The sequence below is a fragment of the Vicugna pacos genome, chromosome 9 (assembly GCF_048564905.1).
Source record: "Vicugna pacos chromosome 9, VicPac4, whole genome shotgun sequence".
NCBI lineage: Eukaryota > Metazoa > Chordata > Mammalia > Artiodactyla > Camelidae > Vicugna > Vicugna pacos.
The window spans coordinates 60665034-60692586 of NC_132995.1; the positions used below are offsets into that span (position 1 = coordinate 60665034).

At 42.7% G+C, this 27553-nt stretch overlaps 1 protein-coding gene and 1 long non-coding RNA gene across 4 annotated transcripts in view; one reads left to right on the top strand and one right to left on the bottom strand.

The window, feature by feature from the left end:
• Positions 1–27553, top strand: part of LOC140698262 (uncharacterized) — a 45395-nt gene that overhangs the window by 13227 nt on the left and 4615 nt on the right. The window lies entirely within an intron of this gene.
• On the bottom strand, positions 775–27044 carry LOC116277563 (NBPF family member NBPF4-like). 3 transcript variants are annotated; one of them, XM_072968007.1, is made up of 13 exons: positions 23831–27044; positions 23370–23501; positions 22805–22990; positions 16083–16223; positions 15039–15090; positions 14032–14246; positions 11533–11584; positions 10589–10764; positions 9524–9575; positions 8434–8624; positions 5949–6176; positions 3773–3978; positions 775–2179 (listed from the first exon to the last, which is right to left on the bottom strand). In XM_072968007.1, exons 3-12 carry the CDS (start codon positions 22818–22820, stop codon positions 3842–3844), a joined length of 1260 nt encoding a protein of 419 aa, XP_072824108.1. In that variant the 5' UTR covers positions 22821–22990; positions 23370–23501; positions 23831–27044; the 3' UTR covers positions 775–2179; positions 3773–3841. The 3 variants fall into 3 exon arrangements, with proteins under 3 accessions (XP_072824108.1, XP_072824106.1, XP_072824109.1); XM_072968005.1 differs by having other exon boundaries at positions 23370–23613; XM_072968008.1 differs by lacking the exon at positions 16083–16223 and having other exon boundaries at positions 23370–23613.

Below are 27553 nucleotides of genomic sequence, written 5' to 3' on the forward strand. Positions count from 1 at the left end.
ACTGAATATATGTAATATAGATTTAAGCCGGTGTGTCATGGGTCCTGCTTTCAGGGCAACCTGGTTGGGCCCTGGGACCTCTGCGAGGAGGCCGCTGACACTCCTGGGGTGGGGCAGCCCTCCTGTGAACCTATGGGTCCCTAAAGGGCCCCATGGGCTCCCCCTCCAGCTCTTGCACATACCCTCCTTTTTTCTGAAGTTAAAACCAAATGGGGAGGGGGTTCGGACAAGGTGGGAAAAATAGTACGTAAAGGGTATACATTTGACTAGGATGAAATAATACTAGAACACTATCAGAAGTGGCAGGTAAAGACAGAAGGAAAGAGAAAACTAGAATAATGTCCTTGATGGTGACAGTGGTAAAAAGTTGAACTTGAGAGACATCATTCAAAATTTATACTTCAAATTAAACTTATGTGACAACATACTAAGAGACTAAGATGACAAATATTTTAGTGCAGTGTTAAACACTAGCTATCCAGTCCTTCCTACATAGTGAACAAAACACAGACACATACACACACACACACACATGTACGCACAAATAACAGAGAGAAAAGAAACACATTAAATGGACTCTACTACAAATGGTACATATAAGTTAAAAGATGTGGGAGAGTTTAAGTTATAAAAATGAAGAGGAGAAAAAAGATGTGGGAGAGTTTAAGTTATAAAAATGAAGAGGAGAAACACAAATGTTTCTATTAATTTATATCCGTGTCTACTAAATCAGTCACTAAATTAAATTAACAGTGAAGTTAAAAAATACACACCTTCACAGTAAAACTCCAAAGAACTTTTAATTAAATGGAAGGGGTAGGGATTGTCTTTTCCACAGCACAACGCCAGCAGTACAAATGAACAGAATGACTGAACTGGAAAATTTCTGCTTCACAAACACAAATGTGGTAATTGACACACATCGGGGATCGATCAGCGATGGTAAACAATTTAGAGAATGACAATCATAAAATAAGATATTTATACACTCTCAGAGAACTACTCATCAAATCACTGATTCTACACAGAGAAATGTGTGTTCCAATGAACGGATCTCACTGGCTCCTGCCTCCATGACAAAGTGTTCAATGCTAAGAGGACAAGAGTGGTGACAGGCAAAGTGGACATGCTTAGTCCCCTGAGGGGCTCTGCCAGGAAGCACACAGCGTTCAGTAAGTGGCATCATTGGCAGAAGGGTTGGCCTGAGTTTCATGATGAGGAAGGGGTCAGACAACTGCAGAATGCAGACTTTTGAGCCAGACAACTGACCTGCCCTCTGCACACAAGTCAATGTCACCACCATTAAAGACAGCCACAGAAAGGTAAGGAGAGGGTTTGGGTTCAAAAGGACTAAAGAAATACAGTAGCACAATCTCTTTAGTTCTTTGGAACCCAAAACATCTCTTCTCCTTTCTGTCATCTAATCTGTGGAGGCATTGCCTGTTTGAAAAAGACAGGCCGGTTGTCCTGTTCAATGGTCTAGATTCTGCAGTTGTCTGATAACTACCTCATGATGAAACTCAAGCGAAACCTTTTCAGCATGGACACTGCATGGTTAATGCCACCTGCACCGAGCACAGCCCATCTGGTGGCAAAGATTGTCCAGGCTGACATGTTGCCTTCTTCCAGCTGCTCCAGATGCCAGTGTGTGCAGGATGGCAATTCAGAGGAGCAAGCGTTAAGGTCTCTCACAGCTGTGTATCCATCTAAGCCCTGGTCTCCTTAGCACTGGGTCACATTGGGGGACTGATGCTTGGGATTTCTCCCATCAATCAGTGTTTTGGAGTAAAAATCATGGACTGTGGCTGGTGGTTGTGAAGTTGAGTCTCAGCAAAGCAACCCTGCAGTGTTCAGTTTGGACTTTAACCGTATTTTCTGTTGCAGATATTTTACATCTAGCGGGAAAGGTAAATTTGATGATGTGGTTTTTCTAAATTGGCAAAATCTTTTCAGAGTACTGAAAATGATGCGTAACTGTGAAAGAGAGACAGAGGAGAGATGGAGAGACATAGGAGAGATAGAGAGAGGGACAGAGAGAGAGACAGAGGGATCAAATGTGGGTCTTCGTTGGGTTCTGCTGATGGCTGAGACTGGAGGGATGACCACATGGTGACAAGAGTTAGGAGCAGGCTGGGATCCTCTTGAGAGGAGGGGCTGAAGGGGGAGCCCGAGGCTGGTGCTGAAGGGAAAAGGGAGATCCAAGAGTTAGAAGAAATTCCTCCTGAAGCAAATGTGCAGACTGTGGTGCAGAATCAAGGGACCCCTGTCCTCACCCCACCTGTGCTTGGGGATACGCCAGCTCAAAGCTGCTGCAGAGTTTTAGCCAGATCCCGCCACTGGTTCCTCAGCAGCCAACTGACTTTTGATTCCCCTTCATCTGGACTGAAGTGATACCTTTCTCACATGTCCCAGGAGGGATGGGCTGAGCATCCCTACTATACATTCAGAACCAGACTGCTGTTCTGAATCCTTGGGACACCCCTATCCTGGTTCCTGACATCCCACCAAATCCATAGTCCATTTAATCCCTACATGCATGTCACAGAGCTTTGAAAACTACTGATACCGAAACCTTACCCCAGAACTTCAGAATCACAGTATTGAGGGGTTGGGTCAAGCCATTCATGTTAGATAGATCCAAGCTCACCCAGGTTATTCATGATGGCAGGATTTGGAGCTACCCACTAGACCTGCACTGCCTCACACCATTCTTTTTCCGTCGTTTCATTATTTCCAACATTAACCACTTTCCCACTGGCCATAAAAATTTTCTCATCTTCCTTCGGATAGTCTAGAGTAAATCACTTGCCTTCTGAAATGGTCTTGCCTGAGCCACTGATCTTCCTGTATCCTGTGTATCTGAGTCTTCATAAATCTGCCCCAAGTTAATTCACTATGATGCTCTCCTAGACTCCTTGGCCTCAGACTTCAACTCAGCTCATTTTCTTCTGCACTTTACTGAACATGTAGAAAGAGTCATGTGCGTAAAAGGAAGAGAGGTCTGAAACCCTGGCACATCATGCTTTTTGCAATCTGTAATCACTTGGTCTATGCTTCAGCTTTTGGCCAATGTCACTTGAGGGTGCCATACATTGTCCTCCACCAGCTCCAATGAGGCCCTGGGAGCCCCATGGACATTAGCACAGAGCTGACCACCAGAAGTTGGTAAGAAACCTGACTCCAGGCCAGTGCAGCATTCCCACCTATACCCGAGGTTCTTATTTAGTTTTCGTAATCAGGGTTCTCATTCCTCAGTTATATCACCTTTTATTCACGTGGAGACGTCGAGGAGTCAATGTTGTCCTAGGTGTGTTCTGCAGAAGCCAACCCATGTACATGTGAAAGATTAAAGACAATGATTCTGGAAGAGGCAGTGGAGTGGAGGGAGGGAGGGCAGGGAAAGAAAGGCAATGAAACCAAGTCAGTGTGTGATTTCAGGCAAAGTACTCCGTGTTGAGGGGGCTAAATGATGCGCTTCTGATGAGGGGAACCTCGGGGACAGGCTTCCCTGTAGCTAGGAGTAGAGGTGAGAAGGAATACCAGGGCAGCAGTGGCAGGAACACAGCACAGTTCACAGTAGAAACAGCAAATGGGGATGGAAGGGCCTGGCAGGGTGGCAACTCCCATGGAAAACAGAGGAAAGAGCAGACAGAGGGAGGATCAATAGTTAAGTGAATGAACAACAAAGAGGACAAACTAGTGGAGTTTCAGGTGTAATCTTAGATGAGGAGCAACAGGGAAGACATGCATGGAAGGGCCTAGATGTGATTACCTCTGTCCCCTACGCTTGAAGGCCAGGGAACCTGCATGCTATTCTCCACTTGCTGCGCAGCAGTTTTCTTCACAGAACCTTCTGTTTCAGGACACTGGAGGCATTACTGTTGCTAGAGACTTGACACTCATGCTGGCTGGCAGCTGAGCCCTCACCCTCCACCTTGGGGGGGCTCTTCATTCCGATGGAAGCATCGAAACCCAGCTCTGAAGATAAAACCACAGAAAACAGGATGCATTGTTATTCATGATCTGACAATGACTTACTCCTCCAGCCAAGAGGAACATCAAGTAAGGAAAGTGCCCAGGAACAAGAGAGGCCATCTGAACGTCCCTGCCAGGTGAAGCCAGTGGAGACACCTCGGTATTCTTCTGTTTTGTTGACCGTCCCCAAACTGTGCAGTGCTGGTAAGACTGCCAGGAGGCAAACGTGTTCACATTGCCAAAAAACTTTATTTTAAGAAAAATAGAATTGACGAAAACACAAAGTTCCTAGGTAGAAAAGACAAGGCAAGGCAATCAGGGCAGTCAGAGGCTGTACTATTGGGACAGAAGGGACTGGAGAACGTAAGAAAAGTCAACGTTGAAAGAAAACCTCGGGAAAGAAAGAACTGGGGAAGTTGGAAACTGGAAAGGTTTACATATGTGTATCAGTATATGCTTCCCATATATTTGCACATACACTATAGATAATGTTTATCATACCCAAGCTAAGTAAGACATGGAAGCTGTGATAAAAATACAACACTCACAAGTGTGTGTGTGTACAAGGGAAGCAATGGATGATGGCGTTGAGATATTGAATGGATCATTCTAACAGCCTCTGATGAGTTGAAATTGACAAAGGAAAAACAGAGATAAGAAGAATAAGAGAGGGAAGCTCTGGTGGTTACATGAACGATTAGATCCGGGGGATTATGAGAATAAAGGGCATTAAAACTAGCGTTTGCAGCAAAATCTGTCGTGATGCCTGGATTCAGACTCAGGCCTCTGGGGTAAGTGTGCAGGAGAGAGAGTGACTAGCCGGTGGGGCTGAGTCCTGGCCGAGAGTGTGGGAAGCCAAGGTCAAGAAAAAGAGACTAGAGGGAAGGCAAGACAATGAAATACCACAAGGGCTAATGGCACTTGTCAGGGCCACGCATCCCTAACACCCGCTGAGCACTTCCCATGGGATCTCTGCTCAGTGGCCAGTGGTGACCCTTCTTCTCTCACCTCCGCTATCCTCATTTCTTAGATGAGGGCATCGCCTGACAGATGGGCACCACGCGGCCCCAGTCTCCGGGTGAAGATACTGAGAGCAGTAGAGGGTAAGGATGAATACGTCCCAGATGAAATGCATGTGAGGGTATGAAAGCTCATTGAAGAAAATCAGAGAAGAGTCGGATCATGACAAGAAAAAGGAGAACATGGCCATGGAGATGAGTGGAGAGGACGAATTAAAAGGAGCATCATAGAAGAAATTGAGTGGCTCACCTTATCTATGAAGGTGGTTCTTTATTATAAATAAAGGGCTAAAAACAGAAAAATTACCTCCATGTGAAAACTCAACAGGACATTGAAGTGTGTGGGCAGTTTTCACATTGCTACTAAACATTACTAATGCACTGACAGCACGTAACGGGGGATAACTGGCTTGAGGATGGGTGAGGAGAAGAGAACTCTGGCAAACGTGCCATTCTGAGAAATCAATGGAAGACAGGGTCTAGAGAAAGTGGAGACCATCAAAATTCCTGCAATTCAGCTGAGACAATGCACATGCAATCATTGTGTAAGTGTTACATCACCAGCAAGATACACGGGTAGACATCACACAGTCACAGGTGTGCTGACGCAGGTTTTACCGAATCACGGACCCTGGGAACTATGTTTCTTAACACTCCCAACAACCACGGAAGGTAGATTTAACTTCCCTGTGGTCAGATAAGGGAAACGAGAAGGGAATACCTCACAAGATAAATAACCTGGTTCTGTTAAAGAACCAGGAATTTGCAAACCCAGGACCTGGGGCAGAGCTGGCCCTAAATCTGCGGCTCTTGCTCACTTCCCTCTGTTAGAGAGTTGGGGATTTCGAGTGGACCTGAAAGGAGCATGGCAGAGGCCCCACTGTTTCCTCAACCCCCAGCTCTGGCACAACCAGCTCATGGACTAGAGCTTCCTACTCCCCGTTTCTTTCTTACCTTGCAGGGGCAGCCCTTGGTCTCCAAACTCAGTGTTGGCTGTGCAGCCCCACACGGTGGAGGGAAGGCCGAGCCTGACGATGCCGTCACCACAGTCAAACTGCAGGTCCCGCTGCAGCTGCAGGTGATGGGTCACCTGGGAGCTTGTCTGCAGGTGTGCTTGTGAAGCTTGCATCTCTGACCCTTGGAAACTCAGAGGCCCTTGGGGACGGTCCTCCCAGGAGTCAGCTGAAAGGAGAGGACAGTTCAGCAGGACCAATGCAACTTTCCCTTTGTCAGCCCCTCCCACGACACCCATTTCTGCTGTTCCTGCCTATCAGGGAGACCACCCAATCAGCCAGACAACAGAGGCAGACATCATGGACATGACGGAGATGTCATTTTGAAGGCTGTGCCTGGGGACGCTGAGATGGCAGGTGCCTGGCAGCAACGTCGCTGAGATCAAAAATCACCCACTTGGGTCCAGAGGGTACTGGATGGCAGGTGAGGTCACGACCATGACTCAGTTATTAGCGACCTTTCCCTGTAGCCTAGAGACAAGGTTCTGCCCAGGACCCAGGGAAGGGAGGACGAGGAATTGTTGATGTCTAATTAGAATAAAGAAATAACAAGAGAAGAAGGGCCCAAAGGCTGCAAATTCTACTAGAAATGGGACTTGGGGGCTATAGCACATGGACCAAGTTATGAGAACTCTTCCCACTTCTGGAGCCTTTTCAACTCCCTTCCCCGTGTGTTTTTACAGCCCGTCCACCCACCACACAGGGATACGTCCCATGGCTACATGTGTCCTGGGTGGGCTGGTGGGTACTGGCACCTGTAAGTAGTGTAGCTGAGGTCTGAGGGCCTTGCTGGAAGCTCAGTGTCCAGAAGGGCTACAGAATCAGGATGTCTGGTTCTTCAGGGAGATGACACAGTGCACATTCCTTATATTACACCCCCCTCCAGGGGCACCAGGCACTGCTCCATATCACCCATGTTTTCAATTCTACTGTGAAGTGAGTTCATATTCTCAGAGAGTGGGCTAACCAAAGAGCTCAAGTAGCTCATCCAGTCCAGGTCAGGCTCAGGTGGGGTCACGGCCCACGGGGCCTGCTGCACATTGCTGTGTGGCTCCCCCTTCACTACCCACTGGAGACCCTCCTGCTCAACAAGATTTGTTGAACTGTTTCTTAAACGTGTCTCTCCTGTGTCTGTGACCGCGTCGTCTTCCAGAGAGTGCACTGTGTCTCAGTCTCATCAGTGATTCATCCGACCTCCTTCTAACGGCTTCCGCTGATCCTGTCTCTCCACACTAGCAGCGGTCTCACCAGTCTTACTCAGCTTGGGGAAACTTGTCCTCCTCAACCTCCCTACATGAACTCAAATCCTCACCTTGCCTTGACACTCCTGCTCCCTCCAGCCCCTCTTTCTTCAGCAGCATCACTTCCCAAACCCCCTTGAACAAATCCTCCCTGGACACAGGCTGCCCCTCCTGACCCCAGCCCTGCACCTGCACCTTGTAGAGCTTCCTGGGCTTTTTCCCTAAGCACTGCTCTCAGCCTCGTGTGCCCTTCCCATTTCCTGCAGGCAGAGTTTCTTCATCTCTATACACTGCATTTTAGGATACTTAATAAGATTTATTGATAATTCACATGGTCTGAAGGGTAACACCTCTGAAATTAAAAACTTTACTCTGTGAAACAATGAACAAAACCAGTAAACCCACCCTCAAAGGCTATTTTGAATCATAGACTAGAATTATTTTAAAATATCACATCTTAATTTCATCATTTAGTTTTATCTCTCTTTTCCCAACTAATGGCTTTATTAAACTATGCTCAATATTCTCTGCATTTGCATGGGAAAAGGCAAAATAGTTTATCAAGCATCACAAGGAATGCCCAATAGCAGTACTTAGGAAAGTAGGGAAAAGCCTCCAATGAAATCTGAAGTTGTCCTTAAAGATCAAGTGCTTGTGCTGTGCCTACAGTACTTCTCCCTGTTCAGGGCGGATGGGGCAAAAGAGCAGGTCCCCTGCGGCCCTACTGCCGGAGTCACAGCTGTCCACACTGTTCACAGGTCATGATCAGAGCCCAGAAATAGGATGGACCCAGGATCATTGATGTGTCCCGTTCATTCACCTCAGCCCATCCGTGTAGGGGAGATTGGCCTCTCCTGCCCATGCTGAATGATGGCCTGGCAGGGCCGGGCCACATCCCACACATCTCACTTCCCCTCTCTAGCCTGACTTGATACCAACAGCCTGCACTGGTGCGGGCGGTCCAGGTGTCACAGGGCGTCCTGGGATGAGGAGAAAGGAAAGTTGTCTTACCCACATGATGCCTTTTGCAAATTAATTCCCACAGCCTGATTCAAAAGAACACAAGTCTCAGGGTCTGTTTACAGAAATCACTCTCGTAGTGTATACAATTCATTGGCTACAAAGTCTGTGAGGATAACTGGGGACACACTAGGAGCCGTGTGCTCTATTCGGGGGAGTACTCACCATCTACAGCAAGCGCTGAGAAGACTCCCTGTTGGTCCCATGGGAATGAGGCACCTCTGTCAGGACTACAGGAGTCCGACAGGTCATGGCCAACCGAACTGGTCAAATAACATTCATCCAGTGAGTCCCGTGGGCCTTCATTCTCTTCTACCACCGGCTGCTCACTACTGAGCCTTCTGGGATCAGGTGCACTGAGGATTAAACAAAACGGATGAGCGAACACAGGGTCCTAGCTGGGTTTGATGGGAGTGTTAAGGGACTGGTCGCAGAAAACAAATGGACATTCTCCACAAAGTGAGATATAACAATCTTCCTCCATCTGGGGCCAGAGTGTGCTTACAATGGGAACAGGAGACAGACAGAGCAGGAGGTGGTCCCAGCACTGACCAGAAAAAGAGCTCAGGACGAAGGAGACGGAACCACCTCAGTACACATTAGTCAGGACACACACTCAGAAACTACAAGGGAGGCTTCAACACTTGCATGAGTTTTGTTGAAATTTACATGCAACAGCTGAGGGAACAAGACTCTGGCAGCATAATCCTGTGTCTCCAATGCCTTTTCTCTACCACTGAGATGTGATATGAATTTTGGTTTTCTAAGTACTTTTCTTGTTATGAAATACTTGTCAGTGCTAAGAACAAAGAGTGAAAGGCAGAAATGCATCCTATGCTGCTTATAATAAAAACAGAGAAGGAGAGTCCGAGAAATCCCGGACAGGTTAGCACCCATGTATCAACTGAATGCAGTTACTCCATTGGAGAGAGATTATCAAAGGGGCTTATAAACGTACAGTTAACATAGACAGCATTGTTAAAGGGACACACTGTGGTTGTCTGAATGGAAGAATTAGGCATATTCAGCAGTTTCTCATTTCCTTGGATCTGACCTCACCATACATCAACATTAAATTAAGAGCCATGATTCTTCATTATGCTGTAGACCAGAAATCGACACAACATTGTAAACTGACTATACTTTGAAATACATAAATAAATAGATGACAGATAGATAGACAGATAGATAGATAGACAGACAGACAGATAGATAGCAGAAAGAAAACAAAAGACCCCTGAGTCTTCAGAATTACCTGGAATATATATGGTCTTGTTCCTCTTCTTCCTCAACAACAGGATGATTTTCTATGGATCAATTCAGACAGGGCAAGAAACATTAAGCAGATCCCCCTACATATGTCAATAGTTAGGTATCCAATACTATCCCGGGGAAAAAAGTATCACCAGTGGCACAGGAGGATACTGTAAGAATAATATTCCCTGGAGACCTCACGTTGCGTCTTCTGGACCTGCCTGGGTTTGCTTTCTTGACCCCTGGGCAGTATCTCCTCACCACAATCACCTTTTCCAGGTCCGAGTCAGGAGTGAAATGTATCTTTTCCCCACATAGTCTGTGGAATAGCCCATCTGCATTCTAAAAAGAATACTGTAATATTCAGCCTTCCCTCACCGTATGCTGGCTGGTTTAGCAGACTTTATACACTGAAAACAAAATAATGGTTGGAATCTACAAACCCTAGCATGAAAATGAGCTTTGTGCTAAACAGAACCATCAGCCCTTCATGGAGTGGGGGAATGCTGGGGTCAGCCGCACTTCATGGAAAGATACATGCAAGGTGATAGTAGGGATGTTTGTGTCCTGGTGTTCAGGTGGCTCCTCCACTTAGAGGAGACGGACACTGGGGATGACGGCAGTGACCCCAGGGAAACAACAAATCCAGAGGTGTAGTTAACACTGTCAACATCTTTTGAAGGAAAGAAATTCCAGGGATATTTTAGGGGTATGAACATGAGAACCTTATAAGTAGAAAAGACATTTGATGGGAATCATGAAAAAAGACACCTCTGTACAACTGCACAGAGGTGAGTGACATTGTCACACTTGCCTTCGGTTCAGTGACCTATCTTGGGACCCAACACATAGGCTTGTCCTGGGATAGAGAGCACAGTTCCCTGGCCCGCATGATGTCTGTGCTTAAAACTGAATTCTAGAACCTAAACCTTCTCAATATAAATGTATAGGGTCTGCCCACAGGGACGCCATAGCTCGGCACCGCCAGAGGTGTGAAGCGCAAAAGACACCAGCTCTACCTGGCAGTGCAGTTGGAGGTTTATCACATCGATAAGAGAGTACTCACTGGTTACATCCCGAGCATAAGAGAGTTCCAATCCCTCAAATGAGTAGATGGTGGCGCTCCTATAAGGCCAGAAGGAGTCTGACAGGTCAGGAAGAGCTAAGTAAGTCAAATAGTACTCCTCCAGTGAGTGCCGTGGGATGTCATCCTCTACCATCTGCGGCAGCTCTGTGCTGAGCCTGGCGGGTAGGGAGACCGAAGATTAACCTAATACCAATCAGAAATCTAGAGTCCTATCTGCTTTAGATGAACTGTTTAAGGGAGCGGTGAAGGAAGCCAAAGGGTGATCCTTTAAGCAGAAAAAACTGACATTTTTGGTGAGACAGAGTGTGTGTGTTTGAGGAGCAGGAGACAGAAAGGAGAGGGGGTGCTCAGTGCTCTGGCCAGATAACAGCTGATGAAGAAAGAGACTGATTATCTCTATACTGCAGTCATGACCCATAACATAGACTCATGTAAGAGTGGTTTTCACCCTTTCATTTAAGGTGCACTGACTGCTACATGGAGATTAAGTGTATACTATTGGGGGCACCCTAGTGTCCCAGAGATCTCATGCCGCTAAGGTCTCTTTCTCTCTTTATGGTGGCATGATATTATTATATCACTGTTTGTGTCCACTTCTTGCTATGAAACACATGTCAACATGCTAAGACAAAACAGGCCGAAAGCAGATTTGCATCTCACTCTGTAAATGACACCAGAGAGAACAAATGAGTGCACAGAAATCACTGTATCATAGATCACCTGGTCAACTGAATTGGGTGTACACTTGAGAAGTTAATGAGAAATAGGAAACAATATATGTATCAAAATGTAAGCAGAAAACATCACAAAAAAGATACTCCTGGTTGGCAAAGTGGATCATACGCTTGCATTCCTGCTGTTTCCTGGATTAGGGGACTGCAGAAGTCACATTTCATCAACAGTGCACAAATATTCAAAATTACCTGCAGATAACTGGCTCTGCTCCTTTCAACCCATCTTGATCATTTTGGTTTTCTGTAAATGAATTAAGAGGACAGTCACACTGGGCAAAACTCATTTACGTATGAGCAAAACCATGCCAAAATCAGCACTTTGGCAATGTGTGCAATGTGATAACAGGGTACTGTGGGAGAAATCTTCCAGGAGGCCATAGATAGAACCTCACAAGAAGGCACTGGATTTGCTTCTTGAGACCCTAGACATGTGTTCATAATATGACAGGACGTCTGCACACTATGTCCTGAGTCTAGGCAAACAGTAACCTCATCCTTTTACCCACAGATCCTGAGGGACTGCCGAGCTACCTCCTAGAAAGCTGCTCAAATATTCAGGATTTTTCAATCTGAAATGCTGTCTCTTATTAGGGTAGATGCATTCTCCATTGACATTAGACTGATGAGCAGAATCTAAACATAGTCTAAACACTCTTCAGTGCCACCAAGAAAGAGTGGGCATTCATAAGGCTGGGTGTTCCAGGACCCTGCCTTGCTTCAGAGAAACACACCAAAGATGGCAGTGGTGCTTCTGTTCTGGTTTCAGAAGCCTCTGGATAAGATAAGACAAATGGAAGGAGACAGACTTGGGTTGACAGAAACAATCAAAGGAGTGACATCTCCAAAGACATAAACTAAACTGTCAAAAGCCTCAGACAGGTATAGAATCTCAGGCACATTGCTTAGGAATGAAAATTAGAGCATTAAATGCAAGATAAGAGATTCATTCAAAATTAGGAGACCGGAAAGTTACTTCCTATGACACAATTGGAGAGCTATATGGGAGTCTGGCAGGACCGTGATGGGTCCAGTGATTTGCCAGTGCAACAGACATGACTAGGAATTGAGCTAACTTTACGAACTCAGGGAATGTGTTACTTTAAAGGTAATTGTATGGAACAGAATGGAGAGCCCAGAAGTAAACCCACAGAATTACAGTCACTTCATCTTCAACAAAGAAGGCAAGAACATACAATGGAGAAAAGACAGGCTCTTCAGCAAGTGGTGTTGGGGAAACTGGACAGCCACACATACAGCAATGAAGTGACGACACTCCATCACACTATAAACAAAAATAAACTCACAATGGCTTAAACCCTTAGATATATGACAAGACACGATAAACCTCCGAGAAGATAACATAGCTGAAACATTTTTGACATAAATCTTAGCAATGTTCTCCTGGGGAAGTCTACTCAGGCAATAGAAATAAAAGGAAAAGTTAACAAATGGGATGTAATTAAACTTAAAAGCTTTTTACACAGCAAAGGGAACCATCAGCAAAACAAAACAACAACTTACAGAATGGGAGAAAATATTTGCACATGATACAGTTGACAAAGGTTTATTTCCAGACTATATAAACAGCATATACAGCTTAATATCAAACAACAAGAAAAAACCAAACATGGCCACATGACCTAAAAAGGAAATCTTCACGGAAGGCACACAAATGGCCAATAGGTACATGAAAAAATGCTGAATACTGCTAACTACCAGAGGAATGCAAATCAAAATTACAATGAGGTATCACCTCACATCAGTCAGAATGGACTTTATTAAAAGTTCATAAACCCTAAATGCTGGAAAGGGTGTGGAGTAATGGGAACCCTCCTACACTATTGCTGGGCATGTAGTTTGGTGCAGACATTACAGACAACAGTATGGATATTCCTCAAAAAACAACAAAGAGACTTACCATATGATCCAGGAATCTCACTCCTGGGCATACATCCAGAGGGAAGTCTAATTTGAAAAGACACACGCACCCTGATGTTAATAGCAGTGCTGTATACATAGCCAAGACATGGAAACAACCTTAATGTCCATCCACAGATGGCTGGATAAAGAAACTGGTACATTTATACAATGGAATACTACTGAGCCATACAAAAGAATAAAATCAGGGCCATTTGCAGCAACAAGGATGAATCTGGAGATGGTCATTCTAAGTGAAGCAAGCCAGAAAGAGAAAGAAAAGGAACACATGATATCACGCACGTGTGGGATCTAAAAAAGAAAGAAGACACTAATGAAGTTATCTACAAAACAGAGAGAAACTCACAGACATAGGAAAGAAATTATGGTTATTGGAGACAAAGGGGTTGGGAAGGGATAAATTGGGAATTTGAGATGTGCAAATATTAACTATTATGTATATAAAAGAAAAACAACAAATTTCTTCTATATAGGACTGGGAACTACATTCAGTATCTTGTAGTAACCGACAATGGAAAGGAATGTAAAAGGGAATATACGTATATAGATGTAGGACTGAAATATTATGCTGTAACCCAAAAATTAACACATTGTAAACTGACTATACTGCAAATAAATAAGTAAATAAGTAATTAAATAAAGGGAATTGTTGGGCCTGATTCAAAACAATATTTATGCATATAGTCTACACATGAAAGGGAATTCTCTGAGACAAGACAGATTGTGCGGAGCAAAGATCATGCAGACTACCTGGGAAGTCAGCTCCAATTTCATCTGCTTTAACATGCGAGGAACCACAGGCTACCTCCAGAGCACATATCACTTTCTCTTCAGGAAATGCAAATTTTCCATCACTGTACTTCTCATAGCAGTCAGAACCTTCCTGGTGAATGGAAGGCGCCAAAACACATTCATCCTGGGACTCCTGGAGCACGTCGTCATTCTGAACCTCCAGTAGATCCATGCTGTGCCAGGTGGGAAAGGGATGACAGAAAATTAAACTCAGACGATTAGAGACAGAGTCAGCATATTGATGTAAAGCAGAGATATGGTTCACAAAAAGCCAGGGGGCAGTCCCCTTAAAGAGGGAAATAACTATTCTCCTATGTGTCATGCACAGTGTGGCCACCGTGGGGTGGGAGACGGAGAGAGCAGCCGGTGCTCTGAGCACTGACCATGCAACCAGCAGTTCAAGGGGCACTTGGACTCTCCCTGTGTGCTCCAGGCATGACGGCCAGCAAACACAGACGACTAAAATCTTGGCTCCCACATTATGCACACTTTGCATTAAACAATACAGACAGTGCTCAAGCAAATACAGCTTTTGGAGGAATTACAGACATGTAACTTCTAACTTCAAGGAGTATTATCTCAATATTTTGATACAATTTTGATTTTTTTTTTATGTTTCCTCACTTGCAGTCAAATACTCATCACCATACTGAGGCCAAACTGGCTCAAAACATATGTGCATCTTTCACTGCCTTTATCCACAGAGGGGGCAGCAGCTGACTACAGGGACCCCCAAGTCTGGCTAGTGCACCGTGGTCAAATCACTGTCCAGGACTAAACTTGAGACATTCAGAAATTCAGACACACACAACTGACACAATGGAAAGAAACAACATTTTTCTGGTGCCTAGTTGGCTGTTGAGTGAATGGATGAAACAGTCACGTTCAGCACGTTCTCTTTTCCCACATCTGCGGTCTTCTGGTGTCACCACGGACATGAACAGCCCGGAAATCTTCAGAATTACCTGGTGGACACTGGCTCTTGTCCAGCTGCTTCGTCACACTCATTCTGATTTTCTGGTAAGAAATTCAGAGACAGCAGGTCACAATAAACAAATCATACCTCACACACGCCAACTCACTGAACACAGGTACCACAAGGACGTTAATATTCTCAGGGCAACAACAGAATATTTTATGAACGGTATTTCAGGACACTGAAGTCTTAGGAGAATTAGACAGGACTGCTTCCAAATGCTTGGGGGAAATTCTCTGGCTCATCTGGTTGAGCTTTCTCCCAATACCCTATCAGCCGAGTCTGCAGATTTCATACTTTATTTTCCCTCAAATCAGCTGAGTTTCCATCTAGAATTCTTCCTACAATATTGGTTCATCCCATCAGATAATGTGTTTGTTGATATTACGGAGGCATTTCTGCCTGAGAGAGGATGAATTCTACCGACCTTCAAATTAAAGAGAAAATTTGGGGCTACACAGAAACAATGGGCATTCAAGGCTGGAGGGACTGCCAGAGCCCAGCCGTACTTCTTGGGAACATCCAAGCAAGGTAAAGGGACACTTGGTTCTTTCCTGGTTTTCAGATTCCAACTTAGCTAAGAGAAGCCAACATGAGGAAGATGAAGACTCGGGCTGAGATCACTGATAACAGAGATACCACTTCACCTAACATATAGGCAAGGCTACCAGTCTGTTTGGACATGCCACGGAAGGCCAGGGACATTGTCCAAAAAGAAGAATTCGATCACTGTAGCTTGCAAGAAACATTTGACCCAAACAACGTCTGACAGACACTTCCTGTGGATGATCAGCGAAGGTGGTTGACACTTAGTGACCCCTGATTTGGGTCCCGTGGCCTAACTTTAGGTCTAGCAAGTCAGATACAAGGACTGAGCCTGGAAAAGGACCAAGGCTCCCTGGCCAAAATGATGACTATCTTTCATAGCCAACTTTTTCTCTGGGTTAAACCAATGTATGTCACTACAATCGACCTTCAGGGGAGACATTCTTCATTCTAGACAGTGTGTGGGGAAGAAAACTAGAAAGGCTACCTGGGAGGTCAGCTGGAATTTCATCTTCTGCAACTTGGGAGCAAGCACCAACTACATCGAGATCACGGCCAACTTTCTCTTCATCAAATAGCAAGTTGCCTTCACTGTCTAGCCGGTTGCAGTCAGATCCCTCTTGGAAAACTGAAGGATTCAAAACACAGAACAGAATAAAGAGTACAAAAGTAAATCCATACGTATAAAGTGACCGATTTCTGGCCAATGCACAAAGGAAACCCAGTGGAGAAAATATATTCTTTTCAACAAATTGGGAAGGGTGATCTATTTCTTCTTTCATTTCCCCCGAAAATGTAGGACCTTTTCAGTTGTCTACATTCCTAGAGAAGGGAGAAAATGCAGAAGCAAAGGGAAGCAGTCAAACATAAATAATGACAGTTGAATCATGAAACAAAGTCAAGGATCTTTAGTTCCTCCCTAAGGGATATAGAGAATAGTCTGAACCATACCTTGAGCTGTTTTGTAGATAATGTAACCCCTACGAGGTAGAAGAAGTAAACTACATGATGGTCAAACTTTAAACATGACATAAGTGCCACAGTCCTGAGAAATGGCCTCAGAAAAGGGGAGCAAACCAACCCTGGAACTACGTAGTAACTGTACTTAGAACGATCAAGAGGACACTGACCAAACCACCACTTGACAAACTTCAGGATGACTGCCGGAGCTCACTGTGCTGTTCTGCACGTAGCTCTCTCCCTCCGCATATACACGCCTGAAATTCCCCTTTAAAAGCTCTTGCCCTCTGATCAGTGGGGAGGAGTTGGTTTTGGACATGAGCTGTCTTCTGCCCCAGGTGCCAGCCTCCACAAGAAAATAAACTTTCCTTTTCTACCAACACTTGTCTCTTGACTATTGGCTTTCAAGGGATGAGCAGCCGGACCTGAGTTTGGTAGCAATTTGTCAGATATACGTATTACAAGTAATGTCTCCTGGTCCATTAACTAGCTTTCTACTTTTTAAATAGTCACTGTGATAAGCTTAGAGATTTAATATTTTATGAAATCCAGTTTATTCAGAATTTGTCTATAGTGAGCGCCTCGGTATTATGTGTAAGAAATTTTTGTCTATGCCTTGGCCAAGAAAATATTTCCATTATTCTTTGAATAGCTTTGTAACTTTTTGTTTGTTTATATTTTTTGTTCATAATTGCCAAAACATGGAAGAAACCAGGATATCCCCCAGTAGGTGAATGAATAAATAAACTGTGACAAATCCCAAAATGGTATGTCATTCAGTGCTAGAAAGAAGTGAGCTATCAAGCCATGAAAAGACATGGAGGAAGCTTAAATGCATATTACTAAGTGACAGAAACCCATCTGAGAAGGCAACATACGGAATGATTGCAACCACACGACATTCTGGAAAAGGCAAAACAATGGCTGTAGTACAAAGATCAGTGGTTGCCAGGGGCTGGGGGAGACGGAGGGATGAATAGGAGGCACACAGAGGATTTTTGAGAGTGGAAAGAAATGGTGCTATACTAACTGTAAAAGTGCTAAATGAATGAAAGTAGCAGTTTTTAAAAGTCTATTAAAGCCAGTTCTGGAAATGGATGGTGGTGATGGTTGTACAACAGTGTGAATGTATGTAATGCCACTGAACTGTACACCAAAAAATGGCCAATTTTATGCAGTGGATATTTAACCACAATAAAAAAAATTTCAGTGCATCTTTTCTCCAGTAATTTGAAAAGTCATATATTTTATCAAATACTAAATTGCCAAATGTATTTGAGTCTCTTTCTAGAATTTCTCTGATCTATTCCACTGGTTTCTTTTCTATTCATATACCAGTACTATTCTGTTTTCATGCTAAAGGCTTTATACTATTTAAAAATTTTTTAATTTTTATACAGTTTTAAAGGTTACACTCCATTTATAGTGATTACAAAATACTAATATATTCCTCCTGTTGTACAGTTCAGCCTTGTAGCCTGCCTTACACACAATAGTTAGTACCTCCAACTTCCCTGCCCTTTTACTGCTCCCACCCCACCTCTGGCAACCCCTCTGGCAACCACTAGTTTTGTTCTCTGCATATGTGAGTCTGCTTCTTTTTTGTTATAGTCACTAGTTGTGTGTATTGCTAGATTCTACATATAAGTGATATTATACAGTATTTGTCTTTTTCTGTCTGACATATTTCACTTAAAATGTTGTGATTTTAATGTACCATGTCCAATTAACTTTAGTGTATGGAGAGATGTGAGTTTTTAATATTAACTTATCTCTAAAGGAATAGTTGCTTGTTCAAGAACATTTTTCAGAAAAGCCTTTCATTACCCGAATGACACATATTGGTGATTTATTTAAAAAATCACATAATTGCATATGGATGTGGGTAAATATTTTCTTTTCTACACGTTCACATTGATGTATCTGTGTTGTGTTTACTTGCACTAAGACTACAGTGTCTTAATTACTACAATTTTAACATGAGTTTTGAAATCTAGTAGAATAACTCCTCTAACTTAATTCTTCTTCATAGTTGTCTTGGCCAGTTAGGTACTTGAATTTCCATATACATTTAATAATTAGTTTGCAAAATACCCCCAAAATGCCTGCTGCAATATTAGTTGGAATAATGTTGATTTGACATCCTAGCAATACTAAGTCTTCTAACCAATGAATATGATATATATATTTCTACTTGCATAGGTCTTCTTTAATGTCTCTCTGCAGTAGTTGTCAGGAGTCTTCAGTACTTGTGTTTTTAAGCATTTAATGATCGTGGATGCTGATCTCTTATGTCTTCTTGAATTTCATTTTCTAAATACTCACTACTAGTATGAAGAAATACAATCAATTATTAACAGCATCCTTGATGTATAATTTAGGTACAATAGAAAGCCCTACTTTAAAGTATGCAATTAAATTCACTTTGGTAGGTGTATACACTATTGATACTAGAGCGACAGCCAAGATACAGGATATTTCTACTCTGTCACAACCTTCCGTGTGCCCCTTTGCAGCCCATCACTCCCTCAACCTTCAGACCCCCTGACAACCACTGTGACTGTAAATAAATATGTAATTTTAACAACTTTATATAAATGCAACCTTACATGTACCCTTTCCTGTATGCCTTCCTTCATGTAGCAGAATGATTTTAAAATCTGTCCAACTTACTACATGCATCAACAGTTCACACCTTTTTATGGCTAAGTAGTATTCCTTTGTAGAAATATTTTTCTTTGTATTGCTTTATACGTTCACCTATCAATGGGTATCTTAGAGTTTACAGGTTTTGGCTATATGAATAAAGGTACTATGAATATTCCTTTGCAGATCGTTTTTTGGACATGTTGTATAAATGCCTAGCAATGGAATGGCTCTTCATATGATTGTTATATGTTTAACTGTATTTTGGCTTTTCAAAGTGGCTGTACCATTTCTCCTTCCCACAAGTGGAAGAAACGTTTAGTTGCTTTACCTCTTCACCACATGTGGTATTTTCAGACTCAAATTTTAGGTATGCTCACTGTAGTATTACTTTCTTTCCCTGGTGACTGAGTTGAGCATCTTTTAATGTGCTTTTTGTCCACTTATATATCTTTTTTTTCCTGAAGTATTTCCTCAAGTCTTTTGAACAATTCTTTCATTGTATTGTCTTAGCAGACTAAGTATATATAAACAATAGAATGAAACCCACAGAACATTACTTTGACAAATTAAATAACAAAATAAAGGGAGAATAAATAAATGGATAACTTATTGAGGATTAGAAAACTTATATGGTTTAAGTGTCAGTTTTCACCAATTTCACCAACAGATGTATACAATCCCAATCAAACTTCCAGTACATATTTTCATAAACATTTACAAGCTAATTCTAAAATTTACATAGAAATTCAAATGTTCTTGATTTATCAAAGCAATTTTACACAAGAAGAAAAAGGGGACAACTTATAATGTTTCCAGAATTAGTATACAAATCTCTTACCCAATTTATAATAGATTTGTCTTTGTCTTCTTCTTACTCAGTTTTAAGAATTTCTACAGAATAGGAGTATAAGTCCACGTCAGATATATGATTTACAAATATTTTCTACTAACAGTGGCTTGATTTATTTACTTACTATTTCTTTTAAAGATGAAAAGATTTCCATTTTTATGAAGCCTTATTTATCAACGTATAGTTTTGTTGATTATATACTTAATATCAATCTAAGAAATACCTGTCTAACATAAGCTAACAAATCTTTTCCACTATGTTTCTTCTACAAGTTTTACAGTTTTACGGTTTACATTTATATTTGTGATATATCTGGAGTTGTTGCATATCGTGTGATCTGCTCATTTACTGGACTGCTTTTCATACGGATGTAGATATCCATTAGTTGAAAAGGTTGAAATAGATTGCCCTTCCCAATTTGTTGAAAAGAATATATTTTCTCCACTGGGTTTCCTTTGTGCATTGGCCAGAAATCGGTCACTTTGTACATATGGATTTACTTTTGGACTCTTTATTCTGTTCTCTATCTACTGACCTGTCATTACAGTTATATCACACTGATTTGATACTACACCTTTATAATAGTTCTTGAAATCAGGTAGAGCTAGCCATCCAACTTTGCTCCTCATTTTACAGAAAATGTTTTGACTACGCTAGGTCTTTGTATTTCCCTATTCGTTGATTTTAGAATCAGCCAATCAGTTTCGATCAAAGCTACCGACTGCAAGTTTTAGTTGTGTTGCATTGAATCAAGCTGGGGAAAATTGACATCTCAAAAACAGTGAGCCTTCTGAGCCAAGAACAAAGAATTTGCTTCCATTCCTTTTATACTTCAAATACTTGTTTCCTAATGCTCTGCCCTTTTGATTAGACCCAAAAGTCAGTAGAAGCATAGATTTATTCTTATTAAGTGGGATCAACGAACTTGGTAGTTAAGTACGTTACATATCACTGTATACAGCGGGCTGATGGTCCCTTTCCTTCTTTTACCTGTTTCCTGTTAGGTATCTGACAGGTGGTCTCATTTCACTCACTACTTCCATTGACATTCTGGAATGGCATTGTTGCTATCGGTATGAAGAGTTGCTTTACGTTGCTGTTTATCAAAGTCATCTTAGGCTGTGTTTAAATCTGCATATTGGTGAGCATCATTGATAGTTAATATCTTGGTATTCGATTCTTCAGTAAGGTGAAAGACTAACATTTGAAAATGAGAAATAACTTCTTTATTATTTTCACCTTTAAAAAAAATACTATTTCCATTTCAGGTGTGTGTGCTCATGTGCAGATTCCTGACCTCCTCCAAAAAGTTGTTGTTGGTCCAAGACAATACACATTAATTAAGTACAGAATGACTGCAGATCATGGGCCAAATGTCTCGTGTCCATGAGGTCCAAAATTTGGCTAAACATGTTTTTCCTAGATGTGATGTTTTTCGGAGCCAACTCATTTGCAGCTACAAAAGCTTCAAGCCATTTTCCTCCACCGCCTTGTGGCCACTGTCATAAAATCTTCTCTGCCTTCCCTTAGGTCACCTACCGTGGGATCTGTTTTATTCCATGGCCTTAGAGGAAGAGGCATTTTCCAGCTTCTTTAATGGAAGTGCATTAAGAGCCTCCTGTTTCCGTAAGACCAAATGGAAGTGAGGGGGGTATTTTAGTTACTAGGTCGGTAGGGCCATTATTTGGGTCCCTCTAGGTACATACTGCCTTCACAAATCATTACGTGCTGTTAAATGCAATAATTTTTCTCCCACTATACGACACTAAACCTCACCCATGCTCTAATTTCCCTAAAAGTGAACTTTCTGAGTGGGATCTTAAAAATGTTGAGATTCATTGCCCAACCACACGGTTCAGTATTTTCACGTACATCCCTCTGCCTGTTCTCTTGAATTTGCTGCAGTTTAAACAGGAGCAGAACTGGAACACCAGGAGGGAGCCCATGACAAGTATCTGTGATGTGAACTGCGACAGTTGGCACCCTGCACACCTTCTGGAGCAGATCCTCTGGCTGCTTTCTGCCCTGACTCTTCAGCTCGTAAGTACCAGGGGCTGTCATTAATCTTCGTGTCTTGCTTTCACTAGGATGAGCCTATTCGTGTCTGCTGTTGTTCTCACCTACCGACGCCGAACCTGGGCTGAGAACTGTCATTTTAAAACTCTTTTCAGTGAACATCTATACACCCTCCTTCTGTATCTCTCAGTGCAATTAGTGCAATGATTTACCTACAAGGGCTCAGTCAGTGCTTTCATGGAGCTCAACTCTTTTAGAATCCAGGTTTTCCACATGAGGAGAAATCTTACCTTTTATGGAACATGACAAGATAAGCAGAGGATGGGATTACGGAGTGTTGTTCTGTTTTTAAGGAAACAATAGTCATTGGGTTTATCAACCACTGTAATATCAAAAGTCGGGATTTTAGTCCCAGACCACCCGACAGTCTCACTGTAAACCTGGAATCTCCTTTACTCCTTTTTTCACTTTCGTTATTTGATCTAAATTTGTTTTAGTTTTTTTTTTAACATTTTTTAAATTGAATTATAGTCATTTTACAGTGTTGTGTCAAACTGATCTAAAACTTGAGGATAAAATACCAAGTTTTTCTGACCTAGGAATATGACATTTAAGTTATTTTTGATATGGAGAGAGAACCTTGAAGTCCGGGAAATAGTTAACTTTTCAGAGAGAAAACCGCTAACCGCTAATCGTTACAGCAAGGACGGATCTATAAGACACATTAAACTTACCTCCTGACTTCTCCATCTGGCCAGGGCACAGCAGTAGCTACCGGTGCTAGCAGTGTTCTCTGGAGACCTTGGCGGTGTTGACTACGTTGAGCCAAGATGGAGCCCGTGTGTTATTTGTATCGTGAGTTGCCGAAATCTGAAATCTGGCTGATGAGCAGGGTTGTTGAGCCAGGACAGGTCATATAGCTGTTGGCAAAAAACAGAAGAGGGACCAGCACCACCCCTGAGGTCATGCCTAGCCAGCGCTGGCCACTTCCTCCATTGAACCAACTACCGCTACACTCTCGTGATTTCATTGTTACTAGACGGAGAGCTCTGTGAGATCTGGGGTAATATTTTACTCACCTCTGTGTTCGTGACTCCTGGCAACAAGTCAACCACTGAGGATGTTCTCAGCTACATTTGTTCACTGATTGAATAAAAATGGTTGCAAGTCTCCCATCATCTCAACTACATTCCTGTGCAACTGTCCTTTCAGGGATGCTCTGCCTTCTCCCAGGATGTAGCGAATCCCCTTTCTTAGAGAGGAAAATGTCCTGTACTTCTCTTGCCCTATGACACTCACCTGTGGTGACTCTGATGAAGTCTTCAGAGTCATCCTTCAGAAATCCTCAGGGATTCCTCCCAATGCTTCACTCTGTCATTAGGAGGAGACGTCCTTGGTGTACCCCCCGATCCTCTGGGCTGCCGCAACACCCTAACGGAGAGAACAACCACGCTCTGTTGAAATTATCCACTTGGATTTTCCTCTCAGTGCTTTGATTTCATCTCGAAAATCTTACTGATATTTGAAATCCACATTCTTGGCACTGCATAAGGGAAAGGAAGCACTCAATGTATATCTGCGAGGTTGTTTTGTATAAAGCCTTCCAAGCTGTAAATGCAGAATACCATGACTATCTCTGCTTCAGATGCAGGTCTCCCTACACTGGCCCCTTCTGGCCATAGGGCAGAACTGTTTAAGGTAAAGATGGACACCTCTAATGTTTTCCCAAACAGCATTTATGCCTCTAAGCTCGCACTTACTTGGATGGCATCCACTGTGAGGCCAGCTTCAAGGTCAAGGCTGGGGTCTGGAGCAGAGCATCATGGTACATTTCTTCCTCTTGGAACTGGTGCTTCCCAGCAGTATAAACCAGCCCTGATTCAGCCTGTGGATCTCCTTGGCAGGTGCCCAAGTTCACTGTGGAGTAAGTTCCCCTCCCAGTCTTCCTTGATTAGCTCAGGTTGCTACTTGAAGAACTAGATGGTGCTGTGTGCATTCTTCAGTTTCCCTTCACTTGCCTGAACTCAACTTGTCCATATTCTCAGGTCCTCTGGCAACCACCTTCCTTCACCATTACCTTGCCCTTCTTTGTGTTATTCACATCCTCCAAGCCTAGTGATTTTCTTTCTTCCAGCTCCTCCCCTCAGTTCTATGTCTTCAGCATGTGGGCTCGGCTCAGGCTTCAAGGAGACACGCAGACACACAGGAGACACACAGACAAGGGACCAAGGGCAGGTCTTGGCTGCAGTTCCCAGGGGGCATTTAACATGTGTCTCAGTCCATCATGCATTCAGACCAAAAAAAAAAAAAAAGCCTCAGCAGGAAGGGAATTTGGAGAATTTGAATAACCTTCTCTCACTGATAAAGAAACTGAGGCCTGGAGAGATAAGGAGACTTTCCTAAGTTTCCACACCACGTGGTGGCAGCAGAGCCAACACAAAACCCTTGGCCAAAAGCTTTTCTGCCCAAACAGTCTGGGAACCCACAGCTGCATTTCAGGGCACGTTGGATCAAACAAATGTATTTCGAGTGTCAGAACAAAAATACCTGAAGGACCTCTCCTGAGGAAAACTTTTATCACTGTTCAATAGTCCTGTATTTATACTCAGTCAGTTCTCAAATCTGGCTGACACAATGGGACCAAGGAACACATAAGTATTAAATATGTCACAGACACTACTGAAATACATATCCCATGCGATTCTCTGTAAAACATCTGGCTCCTGTGCCACACGATCACCTTCCTGAGAGCAGGTACTCTGTCTGCCTTATTCGCCCCTTCTCCCAGTGTCTCCTCAAGAGCCTGCTAGATAGAACAGTGAGTAAATACTCATCAAGCAAGAAAAATAGCAGTTAGCAGGAGTCACTAAATTTGACCAGTGTCTTCCAGTCTCTGTCACATTTCCAATCAGAGCCTATCCCAGGTCTGTGCTAAAGCAATGAGAGCACAGCCCTAGGAAAAGCAGCCCAAGATGCAAACACCAACTCCACCATGTACCGTGTTTGCTCTTCATGCTGATTTCATTACCCTTTTCAATCATATTGATCTCGTTTATAATACAAAAGAATATGTAATGTAAAATAGAGGAGGCAGCGATAACCGCTAGACTGTTGGACAAGTGAACATGATATCACGCAGCAGACAGTCTCCAATCCCTGGGTGCTAGCTGCACAGCTAAAGAACATACACATCACAGTCACTGTGGGGCTGGTTAAAAACCTCTGGGATAAGGCCCAAGGAGGTGTGTTTCAGATGAAAATTCCAAGGAGATTTTCATGCAAGGAAGAGGCCCACCCATTAAGCAAACAGCCTAGAAAGGAGATTCCAAATACCTGTTGACAACAAGAAGGACTCACCGGGATCAAATCAAGTCCCTTGTTCAACCTACCCCCTATGGACAAATGTCTCCTTTTCCACGCAGGGTGCTCAGCTCTGCCCAGGCCCATTCTCCTCTGAGGGGCACTACAGAACTAAGCAGTCTTAAGCGGGAAGTTCACTGAGATACAGCCATCCTCCAAAAACAAGAACAATCTCAAGTAAAGAAGCTAACCTATCACCTCAAGGTATTAGGAAAAGATCACAACCTAAAGTCAGCAAAGAGAAGGAAACAATAAAGACCAGGGAGGAAACAAATAAAAGAGAGAGAAAAAAACAGGAAAAGAATCAAGCAAACCAAGAGCTGACGTTGTGAAAGGGTAAACAAAATTGAGAAACTTCTGGCCAGGTTCACCAAGAAGAAAAGAGAACACAAGTACACAAAATAAGAGAAAGGAAAGTGGAGAAATTACAACCAATACTACAGAGACACAAACAAACAAAGAGAGAGAGAGAATACTATCAACAACTATATGGATGCGAACTGGATAGCCACGAGGAAATGGACAAGTTTTCTGGAAACATACGGTTCACTAAGAGTGAATCAAGAAGAAACAGACCACTTGAACAGACTGTTCACTGGAAAGGAGATAGAATTAGCAATAAAAGCAACCTCCCTACAAACAAAAACAAAAGTCCAGAAGCAGATGGCTTCACTGGGGAATTTAACCTAACATACAAAGAATTACTCATACTGATCATCTCAAACTCTACAAAAAGACTGAACAGGAGGGAACACTCCCAAACCCATTCTATGAAGGCACCGTCACGCTGATACCAAAATCAGACAAAGACACTACCAAAAAATAAAATTAGAGGCCAATATCACTGATGAACATAGATGTATAAATCTTCAACAAAATATTAGCAAACAGAATCCAACAACACATAAAAACACCATACACCATGATCAAGTTGGATTCATCCCAAGGACATAAGAATGGTTCAACATATGCATATCAATCAATGTGATACACGGCATCAACAAAAGAAAGGACAAAAATCACATGATAATCTCAACAGATGCAGAAAAAAGCATTTGATAAAATTCAACACCCATTTATGAGAAAAAAAAAATACCCTCTCAGCAAAGTAGGTATAGAGGGAACATTTTTCAACATACTAAAAGCTATTTATGGCAAAGCCACAGCCAGCATAAAACTTAAGGATGAAACTCAGAAAGCCTTTCCACTAAAATCTGGAACAAGACAAGGATACCCACTCTCACCACTTCTATTCAACACAGTTATGGAAGTCCTAGCCACAGAAATCAGGCAAGAAAAAGCAACTTAAAAATCCAAACTGGAAGAGAAGAGGTAAAACAAATAATCCTAAAATGTATATGGAATCACAAAAGACCCAGAATTGCAATACTAAAGGAAAAGAGTGAAGCGGAAGGAATAACCCTCCCAAACTTCAGATACTACTACAGAGCTACAGCAATCAAAACACCATGGTATTGGCATCAAAACAGACATACGGATCAAAGGAACAGAATAGAGAGACCAGAAATAAACCCACAGACCTACAGCCACTTCACCTTTGACAAAGGATGCAAAATATACAATGGAGAAAAGACAGTCTCTTCAGCAAGCGTTGTAGGGAAAACTGGACAGCTCATGTAAATCAATGAAGTTAGAGCACTCCCTCACACCATACACAAAAATAAACTCCAGAAGGCTTAAAGACATAAATATCAGACAAGACACTATGAACCTCCTAGAAGAAAACACAGGCAAAAACATTCTCTGACATAAATCTTACCAATGTTCTCCTAGGGCAGTCTACCCAGGCAACACAAATAAAAGCAAAAATTAACAAATGGGACCTAATTAAACTTACAAGCTTTTGCACAGCAAAGGAAGCCATCAGCAAAGTAAAACGACAACCTATGGAATGGAAGAAAATACTTGCAAGTGATGTGATTGACAAAGGTTTAATTTCCATAATATTTAAATAGCTCATACAACTTAACAACAAAAGACACAAACAACCCAATCCAAACATGGGCAGAAGACCAAAACAAGCCATTCTCCAATGAAGACATGCAAGTGGCCAACAGGCACATGAAAAAATGCTCAGTATCACTAATTATCACAGAAATGCA

Bases quoted from the DNA above. Each gene is read 5' to 3' on its own strand.
- LOC116277563 (XM_072968007.1), bottom strand. The intron at 10,765-11,532 runs GTAATTTTGAAT...CCTACCCGCCAG, and splicing joins GCAGAGCCAGTTATCTGCAG to GCTCAGCACAGAGCTGCCGC. The intron at 3,979-5,948 runs GTAAGAAAGAAA...TTTTATCTTCAG, and splicing joins CCAAGGGCTGCCCCTGCAAG to AGCTGGGTTTCGATGCTTCC.